Source organism: Entamoeba invadens, assembly GCF_000330505.1.
Source record: "Entamoeba invadens IP1 unplaced genomic scaffold scaff_1105074724993, whole genome shotgun sequence".
Classification (NCBI taxonomy): domain Eukaryota; phylum Evosea; order Mastigamoebida; family Endamoebidae; genus Entamoeba; species Entamoeba invadens.
Window position 1 is genome coordinate 235,547 of NW_004440356.1, and position 13,281 is coordinate 248,827.

The window sequence follows — 13,281 nt, forward strand, 5'->3', positions numbered from 1 at the left end:
CATATAACTACTATATTTACTCGATAATACAATTGTATATTATTCTTTATAGTAATATATTATTTATTTAAAAACTATACAAATAATATTATAATTTTTAATATAAAAAATTATTTAATATATTTTTTTAATAAAACCCATTTGTCATTTATTTTTTATTTTTCAAAAAAACTTAAAGAAACTATTCAATTTACCATTTTAAAGTTTTTTTCAATTGCATGATCGTTTGGCCGACCCTGAATAAACAAAACAACCCACGATAAAACTACCATTATTTTAGAACATCAGTTTTTCAGCCTTTTTAACTGGATTATTGTCATCAAATTCTAATTTTGGATTGGATTTTCCAAATGCAAACTTTTCAATAGTCATTGACTTCTTTAAGTTTTTAACCAACACTAGATTTTTACAATCACAAAATGCATATTCTTTGATCAACTTTGTGTTTCTACCAACCCATATCTCTTTCAAATTATCATTATTGTACAAGACATAGCTATTAACAATAGTTACTTCGTCTGGAATAATATAAATTCCCTTTTCATAATTCCAGTTTTCAAGATAATACAAGACAACGTCTCCTTCAATTTTGTATTTTGTTTTTAGTAAATTATAAAAATTATAATCCACATTTTTACAATAAATATTATTTTTTGGTAAATGTGCAAATTCAATGTTTTTTAGATTTTTAAACTTCGATTCGTTTATCCGTTTATTATTCAACATGTCGTCGTCAAGAAAAGTAATTGATGTTAATTGCCCACTTGAGTAAATATTATATTTATTATTGGTTATATAAGGTAAGGCCGCTTCTTTTATTGTTGTTAGTGATGTAAAATTAAAACTTGTTTGTAGACATTTTGGTAAAAGTAATTTTTTGATGTTTTTACACATTCTGAAATTCTCGGCATATATTGTAGTCACACTATCTGGGACTTTATAAGTTTCAATTTCCAAATCTTTTAATCTTACATCCTTTTCTATTGTTTTTAAATTTGTGATATTAAATGGTAATATCCCGTTAAATAACTCACAATCTTTACAAGAATACATATACTCCTCGACTTCTATATTCTTTTTGTCAAATAAAGTCTTCATCCAACACGCAGCTTTGCCTTTCACAAATTTAGTACCAACCACCTCAATTGATTGTAACGAATTGCACCGATACAAATTGTTGAAAGTGATAGTCGAATTCATTGTGAGAGCGGTTAACGTTTTTAGGTTCTCTTGTTCTTCAAAAACCTCCACGTTTGACAAATCAAGTACCTTTAAATCACTATAAGAAAATGCGTTTTTGCGAATTATTTTGATAGTTGGTGCAATGCTTTTATCACTCAAATTTTTCATTCCCAAGAAGGCGGCTTCACAAATTTCAGTAACTTCACAGTCAATCGAAAACCCTCTTCCAACATCACTTTGTGTGATAAATAATGTTTTCCTGATATTAGAAAATACACTTGAACATGACGCGTTTAATTCCAATTCAACACTTTTAGTATTTGAAGAAGATGCTGTCACGTGTTGAATAGATAACACGTCATAAAATGGGTATCTTCCACATTTTTTCAAATTCGAGCAAAAAGTGATCGCAGAGAGGCTGTCACACCCTATAAAGCACTTTGTTCCAAATTCACTGACGTGTTCTAAATTGATTTCTTTAAGTGAGGCGCACCCCTCAAAACACAAATCAGGTATGGTTTGTATATGATTTGAAAGTGTTATTAAGTTTAACATTTTATTGTTTGTAAAAGTCCTCACTGATAATTTGGAAATATTGGAACACTCCAACTCAGTAAATATATTCAACTTTGATCCAAATGCATTCGGCAATAATATAGAGGCTTCCTTATATGAAAAACCATTTTGTAAATCACGAGAAGAAAATGTGATATGTGGACATATCACTTTCATCTTTTTGTTTAACTTTTTGGATTTTGTGAGTTCTGTGGGGTAATGCACATAATACTGATAAAATCCAGGAACAAATTTGTCGTGTCTGCTATATAAGTGTAGCGTTTCAACATTTTTAAAATATTTTTTCATCTTTGGTTTCCATTGAATTGGATTGAAGTGAAACATCAATGGAATTTCGTTAAACTTCTTGCAAACTAAAATCAGGTTTTTGAAGTCGTTTAAACACACAAAATATTTTGAAACAATCATCATTGAGTAGCGGTCCAAAAACTTATTCATTTGGTTTATTTGTATTTAAAGTTCGATTTAATAGTTTTTTAATGAATCAAAATTCAGGTTTTTCAAAATTTATTTTATTTTTCGAATTTGAAGTTAAAATAAACAAAAAGTTGCCACTCAATATTAGTAACAATATTTTATAATAAACAATTATTTATAATTAGTTTTATTGTATTATTATTATATTATTATTATTATTTTTAACATTTCTATCAATATGGAACCAAATTAAAATTCATTTATAGATATTAATTCTTATTGAAATTATGATATTCACATTTCACTGCGGGGTCTTTTAAACCAGGATGTTTTTCAAAAAAAATAAAAAATCAACAAATTTGTAAAAGAATTTGTGTTAGAACTGAAAATTAAAAAAACAAAATACTTTTGTTATTCATTTTTTCATTTCTAAAAAAAATAAAACGACATTTCAGATTTTAAAAACATCTAAGATGATGTTCAATGGTGATAAATTCAATTCAGATACAAAATCAAAGTCATATTAAAAATGGAAGGCACCATATGAATTGATAAAAACGCTTTATTTAGTTTTTACTAGTTGTAGTAATTATTTTTCGACATTTATCTTCCAATATATCAAAGTGTAAATGTACATTTCAACTTTTATACCATGTCGATATTTTTGATAAGTATTATATGTTAGTCATTTTTGAAAGGTTTTACTGTGGTTATTTTTTAAATTGACATATGGTTAAATTGGCTATAGGTATTATATAATAAAATTGTTATTATGTTTTAAACTTTATACAAATAGCCTTTTCAATTATTCACATAAACAAAGTTATCAACAGAATTAAAAGTTTGAATTAACAAACAATATATAAATAACAACTTTTATACAAATTTATATGTTGAATTTAATTTGAGGTATAATATTAGTTGTTTACAATATTAAATTAATTAATTGTTATTGTGACTTATATGTTTTAACATAACAAATGTTGAAACCAAAAAGCAAATAGTTATCAATTTTATTGTGTAACTATTTCGATTATAACATATTTAAAAAATGATTTTTGTTGATAATTACATGTAAACTATTTGTTAAATAAATAATATTGTTTTATTCCAAAAATTTGTGTATAGTATAATAAACTATACAAAATAAGCCTTTCTAAAAACAGGGTTTTAAAATAAGAAAAAGTATCAAATATAATTCGAATAAGATTTTTTACATAGAAAAACAAGAAAAACGTCATACTTCAAAAATTCTAAATAGAATTATTTTGATTTAGTTTTCGTTGTAAATGTTTTAATGTTTTGTAACTATCGTGTAAAAAAGTTGACATTTTATTGAATTTTAATATTTATAACAAACAATAAAATACTATTATATTGTATGTGCAACCACACTGATGTTTAGCGTTCTCGTTTAACAACTTTATGTGGAGAATCATATTTATAAGAGATATATTGATACAATATTTAGTTTTCTTAATTATCGTTTTAATTAACTTCTTTTAACAACACACAAAAAACAAATGTATATAAACAACATCACCATTTTACATCTTAACAGGAGAATTATCTAAAACAATTCAATATGATATATTTATTACAATGAAATAAATAATTTGTATGATTAAAAGGTGTTAAATTAATAATTTGTAAAACATACAAAAAATATGCCAACTTTTTATATATTTAAATGTTACATCAAACCATAACTTAAAAATAATAATAAAACCAAATATTATCTTAATTCAAATCACTTTCATTTTACTAAATTGAGTTTATAATCATCTATATATGTGTTATATCAATCATATTTATGGTATTGGAAGAGTTGATATATAAAATGATACTTGACACATGAAAATGTAAAGTATAATTAATAAATAAATTTTATAAAATAGATGTAGTAAATTCTTTTTTTGGTCAAGCTTCAATCCTGAAACTCTAATATAAATAAATCAATTAAATAAAAACAAACTAAAAAACAAATTTCATGCAACAACAATTAACCGAAACAAATCAAAATGCCATTGAAGAGTGTGAAATCATGAATTCCATCTATCCATCTAGTGTCAAAGAAATCCGACCAAATGAATTTCTTTTGACGATTCCAATCTCTTCAAGCGAGACAGAAGTAACACTTCTTCCTTCATCACTTGATGTTCCAAGACGATATATGAACAAACAAACAGTCGTAATCAATGACTTGCCCGATGTCCAAGTTTTAGTTTCATATGTCAATTTACGCCCTGTTTTTCAAATCCAAGGGATATGGCTTTCCCTTCAAAATTTGATTGATATCACAACGAGTGTTGAAGAGCAATTTTCACAGTATGACAGTTCAGGGCTCTTTCTTGCACTTTATACGACCATCACCGACTTCCCCCACGACCATTTAGTCATTCAAAATTTGCCTCCATTTCCAATACCAATTTCTGAGAAACAAAAAGTGATTTTAGAACACGCCGTTCTCTCCGAAAAGTCCATTTTTGAGAGTCAAAATTCAGTGAGTTGTCCGGTGTGTTACGAAGATTTGCCACCTTCAGACTTCGTCCAAATCTCCAATTGTGGCGACCGCATTTGCAAGAAGTGTATGATTGATGGTCTTAATATGGCGGTGAACACTGGCAGTCACTTGTTATGTCCCTTCACCAATTGCCGAGCCGAAATCTTGTCATGGGAACTTCGTGGTATTTGTGATCCCGAATTAGTCTTAAAGTATGAGAAGCAACTGACACTTCTATTTGTCCAAAAAGGAGGAGAAAGTCTTAGTTGTCCGTTTTGTAAGAGTGGAGGGATTTTAGTCGACAAAGAAGTCTTCACTCATCCGACGCCAATTAAGTGCCCCATTTGCCAGTCGGTATTTTGTTCTGTTTGTTTGCAGGGAAATCACGTTGGGAGTTGTTATGGCAAAGACACAAAAAAAGAGGAAAAAGAAGACAAAGAAGAAATTCATCAAAATGTCGACCGGCCGTGGTTCAATGCAAAGTATTTTAGAAGCCAAAAGTACAGGAAAATAGTCCAAGAATCTATTGAATTTGGAGGAATTAAAAAATGCCCAAGGTGTCGCGCACCTGTTTTGAAGAGTTATGGATGTAACAAAATCACATGCATTTGTGGGGCGTATTTCTGTTACTTGTGTGGAAAGGAAATCAGCGGATATAACCATTTTGGGAATGGATGTCCACTCTTCACCGAAAATTCACTGCGAGAAGATTCATTCATTCAAGTTGATTTTAACAAAAAGGATCTCAATAAATACTTCAAAAATAAGGACGAATTCCCTTTTGTCTGTCAATGTGGTAATGTTGTGATAACTGGTATCAATTCCTTAGTCATTGTGTGTAACAAGTGTAACACTGTGAGGTGCAGACACTGCACCACATTGAACCCAAGTAGAGAACATTTGAAAAGCGCATTAAAAGAGGAAGATTTTATTGGATATTATGTCTCACACGACGTTTGGAAAATAACCAACAAAACTCAGGACACTGAAATATAAAACATGTCTGTTTGCAAAACGATTATTTTATTTTAATAAAAATTCCACTTGTCCACAAAGTGGCAAGGATTCAAAAGCAATATATAGTCAGCAAAAAGTACTTGATTTTTTTTAAAATAAAGTCTGTTTTCTATTTAACAAAAAACTAGACTTAATTATAATTTTATTAATAAATGAAATAAAATTTAAATTAAATATCACTCGCCGATGTATTTAATCCCCAACAAACCAATATTGTTAAAAAGAGCAGTGTTTTTGTTCTTTTGAAAAAAATATATTATACATTGTAGTTCAATTATAGTAAAATGAAAATAAAATAACGAGTTCAAATCGTGAACTAAAAAACAAATTAATAAAAAAAAATATTTTTTGGCAAAAAGTAAAAAATGGAAAAATAAAAATAATGGTGAAAATGCAATAAAATTTATTCTGAAACAACAAATATGTTTTTATACATAATACAATATAAAAGAAAACACAATATCAGTTTTGTTGAAAACGAAACAGATATTGCAAAAAGAAAATGGACGCTTCAGTGATAATTAATATAAACAGTATAAAATTTATGTACTTACAATAGTTGTAATAATTTGAAAATTTTCAAGTTACCATTTTTTTAAAAAATGTGTATCTACCATGTTTGTTCTTTTTTTTAAAAAAAATATGATGTAGCAAGTTTGTCAACACCTTAGTCTGTTTGTTATTAATTTTACCCTTTTAATATTTATATAGAAGCAACAAATTTATTGAAGAATTTTTATCAAAAGAATTAATAATAAAAAAGCAATCATTAAATGGTTTAAATGTCAAATATATTATTACTTTAAACAAAAATTTCCCTTAATTACATATAATCCATATATTTCTTTGTGTTGTTGTTTGACTCATTGTAAAAAATATGAACCGTTTTACAAATTATTTGTTGATGACTCTTGACATATTGATGTATATAATTACACATTTCGATAATTTATTAATAAGAGTGTTTAAAATGTATAATGAAAAATAACTATGTTTGTGATTTTTCAAACAACAAATAATCAAACTATTTTATTAATCAATGCTATTTTATTAATTTATTTGGTGTGTAATTTATATTTTTGTGTTTTACATTAACAGTAATGTATCAGTTTAATGTCAATTACAATTTATACGTTTTTATTTTATTTTTTAAATTTAAGTTGCATAATAATTAATTATTTTTCATTGTTGACATTATTTAATGTATCAACAATTATTCTTTTTTAAAACTTTAATCAGCTTCTATCTGTCTCTAAAAGCGACGCATAACGTCTTTTCAATTGTTGTAATTTATTACAACCATTTTAATACTTTTTCACTATAACTTGAAACGTGTTGTTTTATGCTAATATCAACTACAATTTTTGATTTTGGTTCATTCAGTAAACACTACAAAAATGACACTATTTTTATTTGTTATTACTGACATTATTTATTTGTTTTGTCAAACAAAAACTAGCACTTATTAAATACGCTTTATATGACTTTTTTGTTTTTTAATGATTATTTTAGAGTTGGCAGAAAAGAGTCTGTCTCAATAAAATTGAATATATTTTATTAAAAACAACCACATATTATTAGTTTGTACTTTTATTTTTTTAAAATTTATATAACTTGCGAACAGGACACAAATTCGATTTAAATAATAAGACTTTTATTTAGAAATTATATCCAGAAATCTTGCATATTAAAACTGTAAGTTATGACCATAATCGATCTCGGCTGATTTTACATATTGACACTTTCACATAGAGATTGATTCAATTGAATGGTGGATTGAAAATATGACAAGACTTTTTGAACATTCGCTGCGTTTTGTGGTTTTTATTAATAAATTTAAAAGTCCAAATTTGTTATTATTAGTTGATTGTTTCAAATGCTATAAAACAGTTTTTTATTCTTGAATTGTGTTATATTTATTAAAAAATTAATCAAATGATAAGTTTGATAACTTTCTTATTTGTTTTATTTTATGTTTGCTAAATCATCATTTTCAATTTAAAAACAAACATCAAGTGGTCGCAATTGATTGTTTATGAGGTAACATAACCACAATTACAAAACTCGGTTATGTATCCGAAAAGTTAATTTTATTAATTTTCTATAAAAAAAAATAAATTTATTTTAAGAACCCCCTCTTTTTTAACTCAGTCACCCCGTTTTTGCAAAAGTTGCACTGTTTTTGCTTAAAACTGTAAATTAAAAATTTTTTTATTTATATTTTAGACAATTTTCATTTTTTGTAGTTTCGTCAAAATTGTTAATTAATTTATATTTTGTTATACTTTATTAAATCATATATTATTTTTTGAAAATTTTATCATTTTTGAAATATGTTATTTATTTTTTTATCATAAAGATCATTTATATTCTCAAAAATACATGTTTCAATGTTTTAATATATAAAAATATACTTGTGTTTTTGTTTTTTTAACTTTTTTATGATTGTTTTTAATTAAATGAACCAATATTATAAACTGTATTTCAAAAGTAAGTACTACCGCTAAAAATTGAGAAACTATTATTAGCTGTTTTCCCGTTTTATTGTTATTAAAGACTTTGTTTTATTATTTATCTTTTTTAAAAAAACAAAAAACGGTACCGACTTTTTTGACCTAAAAAAACAAACAAATTATATTATTTTCGTAATTTTTCGGGCATTTGTCGAAACGTTGGGAAGTCTTTTGCAATTTTTCTAAGACAGTTATTTCTTTTCGAGTCAAAATAATGAAAACAATTTGAATACATATAAAAAAACAAACAAACATCCTCTGAAGACGAACAAAAAAATGATAAAACGAGTTCAAAAAGAAAAAAATAAAAAAAAATTGATAACGGATTAAAGCAAGTGTCCGATAAATTCGCCGTTGTTTTCCTTGCACAATTCAAACCTCTTTGGAATCGACATTATGTAGTTATCAATTGTCTCAAGAGGTATTGAATCCCAAGCCCTTTCAAGAGCCTCTTTGAGTTCTTCAATGTTCTCGAAGATTTCCTTTTCTTTTCTTACTAAGGTGTCCAAGTATTGCCATAAGTGTTCAATTGGGCTGAGGTCGGGGCTATTTGCAGGCCATTCTTTCAGTAGTCGAACCATGAGCTTCGGGTCCAAGCCTTCAAACCATTCAATTGTGTTTTTCGCTGTGTGGGGTCTTGCACCATCTTGTTGAAACACCATCCCGTGTTTGTACACCTTCTTCGCGTTTTCAAACACTCTTGATTCGGCCAACATTTTTTGATAGTTTACCGCGTTCAGTGTTCCGTCGACGAAAACGAGTTTTGACTTGAAATGACGCCCAATTGCTGCCCACACCATCACACCCCGATTGAACTTGGGAGTTGGCACAAACGCCTCCTTATCAAGATCTCCACGTCTTCTCCAAACATATTTTCCGTCAGAGTATAAACAAAAACGACTCTCGTCGGAAATGAGAGTGTTTTTGGTCCACGTCAAAATACGCTTTGCGTTTGCCAGCTGTTTCTTAACAAAAATAAGTCTTTTTGTTATGTGTAATGGTTTCAGAGCCGGCATTTTTTTCTGCTTTGCAAACACAAATTTGTTCTCTTTTCTAAGACGATAGACACTTGAAAGAGAAACTTTAACATCGTTGGAAACCATAAGACAAGAAGAAGATGGGTTAGTTAATGTTCGTGTGACAACACTTTGAGCAACATTAACACTGATGTTTTTTGGTCTTCCCATCTTCTTTGGCTTTGTCTCCTCTCCCCTTTTGATACTAGCTATTTTTGTTTTGGAAACTCCACAAAGCAGTTGGATCTCGCGATATGACAGTCCTCTTTCCAAAGCCATCTTGACCCTCTCATTCTTCCCTTCTTGCTCGCGTTCATAACTTTTTCTTGGTTTAGACATGATTATTTAGTTTTTTTTGTTATTCAAATTGTTTTGGGTTTCAAAATTAATGTTTCTAACTTTTCGGCAAAATCGATTATTTTGTCAAGTCTTTTTTTCGTTGAAGAAAGTTATTTAGAAATTTGGAGGGAAAAATAATGCGAATATTTTGTTTGTTCGAGAAAAGATAAAAGTGGAAGACAGTTATTTGAAAAATTAGACGAAGAAAAATGAATAAAAAACAGAGGTAAAAGAAAAGAAAAAAAATGGGTTGTTTATTTAGCAAATATTGGGGTAATTTCGGTACCGACTTTTGGAAAACAGTTTATTATTGATAATTATTATCTATTTAAACAATGGTTGTTGTTTTTGATAGTTTATTTTTAATTTCCCGAAATATTAGTTATTTTAAATGTAAGATTTTCAATATTTTTGATAATGCCATTTTCTGTAATTTACTACATTAATAACTGAAATTATAAAATTATAGTTTTTTTGAAAAATAATTTGTTGTTTTTATATTATAATTTTTAACTATAAAATTTTTCTTGGCGGCAATTATTATAATGTGGTATTGTTTTCTTCTTAAAAAAATATAAAACAGTTTTGGGAAAATATTGTTGTTTCAGATTATTTTTTAATTGACCTACCATTATAACCAAAATTTGAGAAAGACTGGTTTGGTCCCTAGTTTGTGATTTGGTCACTGGTTTTTTCTGTATTTGTAATATGTAAAAAAATATTTTATAACATTTAAAAATAAAAAGACCCATTAAAACAAACAACGGAAATTTAAGCCAAACTTTAGGTAACAAATTTAATTTATTATTATTATTTCAATATTTAAATTATTTCAATATAATTGTATTTCAAATACAAAAAACAATATAGTTGTTAAAATGTCAATTTATTAACATCACATTATGACCAATGAACGTTTGTTTTTGTAATTGAAAATGATGATTTTACAAACAAAAAAACAAAGCATAACTACAAAATATCAAACATTTTTTTAATTATAAAGTCGATACAACACACTTTAACAATCATAAACTTTAATGTATAATTATAAAGTTATGAATATAAAACAACAAATTTAAATTTTCAAAACATCAACGAGTAAACACACAAAATGAATTAATAAATTAAGTCGAAAAACAATAACACTCTTTGGTGTAATTATTTTTATTAGTCAACTTATTTTGTATATGTATAATTTTCTTGTTTTTCATTTTTACATATTTTGCACAAGTGTGTATCAAAACCTCCACCGAATCTAAAGTGATATCAACCATTTTATTAATTATAGGGTCGGTTATTTAACGTTATGGACACTAATAGACTATATTTTATGTAAACTTCGGGCATTAGGTAAAATGAAGCAAAAACTTTTTAAGACGGCTTCCCGAAATATTTCGATTTTAATGGTTCAAAAAGATTATTCAAATAAAGTTAAGGATTAGATAACGTTTCAAGACAGACTGTAAATAAAATTTAATATAATGAAATAATAACTATTACCAACTTTAGTATTTGAAATTTAGCTACTCAAAACTAAAAAAACAACAAATCTTCACCATTAAAATATATGTTAATAACATATATTTTGTTGGTTGACACGCCACCAAACTTTCTGTGATTTGTGACTTTTATCATCATTTTTTGATAATATTTTTTGCATTAAACAATGACGCGTATTTAGACTGGTCATTTTGTTTAAGTTAAACACGACACTTTATATCTTCAATAATGTCAATTTTTTAACACCATCTATATTCTTAAATGAGACTTGTTTGTGTTTAGTTTTCTCTTTATTTAAATATTATTTGTTAAATTGATATTTTTTAATTGTTTTTTAATTAGTTGACTTTGTTATAATTTGTTTATATAATTTTGTTAATTTGGGTTTTAAATGTTTTTATGTCCATTTTATTCTTATTTTTAAAAAGTTCATACAACTTTTTTTGTCATATGTTAAATATAAAAGAAACTTACTTTTTTTTATTTTGTTTTATGTGTTGTTTAATCAGTTACAATTGTGTTGTATGTAAATGTAATATTATTTTTATGCCAATCTTGTAAAGTTTCTTAAAATAACAAACCAAAGTTGGGTGTAAATTGTTGTTCCTGTCCCCAACATGGTGCTTTCTATTTATTTATACACAAAAATGGTTAAAAAACCAAAAATTAGTTTAATTTTTAATTTATAAAAAAAATCAAACATTTTTTTTATTTCTAACTATATCCCGATATTTTCTAATTATAATTGACTTAAATAGCAAGACAACGTTGCTTGTATCCAACATAATCCGACTAACTTGAATAAATATAGTACATCAAAGTGTTAACAATGTAGAAACAAAAAATCAAAAACAAATAAAGTACAATTTGGTAAGTGTTACTTTTTTCTTAAAAGTGTCAAGAAAAGGTATATAATATAAATACTCTTCTTTGCACTTCAAAATCATATGTTCTTTCTTCTTTTGATAGCACTCGCATCAGCGAGTATGAACTTTGACAAGTGGGCTGCCACAAACCACAAGGCGTATGCCAACAAGGCTGAGTACCTTTACAGACTGGCCGTTTATCTCGACAACAAGAAATTTGTTGAGAACACCGCCAACACTGAATTGAATGTCTTTGCTGATCAGACTCACGAAGAATTTATTAAGACTCACTTAGGGATGTCATACAAAGTCCCTGAAGTTATTAATGAAAAACGCTCAGTTAAATCTGTCCCAGAATCCGTTGATTGGAGATCCATAATGAATCCAGCAAAAGATCAAGAACAATGTGGCAGTTGCTGGAGTTTCTGTACCACCGCTGTGATGGAAGGAAGAGTTAATAAGGATCTTGGAAAGCTTTACTCATACTCCGAACAACAATTGATCGACTGTGATCCTACAGACAATGGCTGCTATGGTGGACATCCAGACAAAGCATTCACTTTCATTAAGAAGAACAATGGTATCACTTTGGACGATTCATACCCATATATGGCCATTGGTGAGATTTGCAACACTACTGTCAAGAACATCGCCACTGTCGATGGTCATAAAAGAGTCACTGACGGTGATGAAGCTGGCCTTCAAGAAATCACTGCTACATACGGCCCTGTTGCTGTCGGTATGGACGCTTCTCGCCTGTCATTCCAATTTTACAGAAAGGGAACTATTTACAACGACACCAATTGCAAAACATTCTTTATGGACCACTGCGTCACTGTTGTTGGATATGGAAAGAACACTGATGGTGAATACTGGATCATGAGAAACTCATGGGGAAAATCATGGGGTGACGAAGGATACTTCTTGTTGGCTAGAAACCAGAACAACAGATGTGGTATCGGAAAAGACTCGACTTATCCAACTTCGGTCTCCTTGGTCTAAGTCCAATTTTCGTTCATTCGTTTTGAACATGATAAAATTTCAATCAAAATTGTTTTATCACAAAACATATAAAATTCACATAATGTGGTTGAGCATTATCATATTAAATCATCATTAAATGTTTTAAACACTTTTTGTATCAATTAATAAAAATTTTGGAAGACTATATTACTTAGTAGACATCGGGCTCGGGTTCTAGAATTTGGGTTTGTTGGGCCTAATAAACTCAATTGCCCGCATTTTGCAGCCATTCAAAAAAATGTCATTTATTTTTTTGATTTCTTTTTCTGAAAACAACAAAAACGATTTTTTAAAATTAATCAGATTGAAATCATTAAAATGCATTAAAC

The 13,281-nt window shown here is 27.7% G+C and overlaps 3 protein-coding genes across 3 annotated transcripts; 2 read left to right on the top strand and 1 right to left on the bottom strand.

The window, feature by feature from the left end:
* Positions 1-276: 276 nt before the first annotated feature.
* On the bottom strand, positions 277-2,196 carry EIN_425810 (hypothetical protein; the record flags this gene model as incomplete). The annotated part of the gene is made up of 1 exon (XM_004256542.1): positions 277-2,196. One exon carries the CDS (start codon positions 2,194-2,196, stop codon positions 277-279), a length of 1,920 nt encoding a protein of 639 aa, XP_004256590.1.
* A 1,969-nt stretch (positions 2,197-4,165) lies between these two features.
* Positions 4,166-5,674, top strand: EIN_425820 (ariadne RING finger, putative; the record flags this gene model as incomplete). The annotated part of the gene is made up of 1 exon (XM_004256543.1): positions 4,166-5,674. The coding sequence occupies one exon, from the start codon at positions 4,166-4,168 to the stop codon at positions 5,672-5,674; it is 1,509 nt and encodes a 502-aa protein (XP_004256591.1).
* Positions 5,675-12,010: 6,336 nt separating this feature from the next.
* Positions 12,011-12,931, top strand: EIN_425830 (cysteine proteinase ACP1 precursor, putative; the record flags this gene model as incomplete). The annotated part of the gene is made up of 1 exon (XM_004256544.1): positions 12,011-12,931. One exon carries the CDS (start codon positions 12,011-12,013, stop codon positions 12,929-12,931), a length of 921 nt encoding a protein of 306 aa, XP_004256592.1.
* Positions 12,932-13,281: the final 350 nt, after the last annotated feature.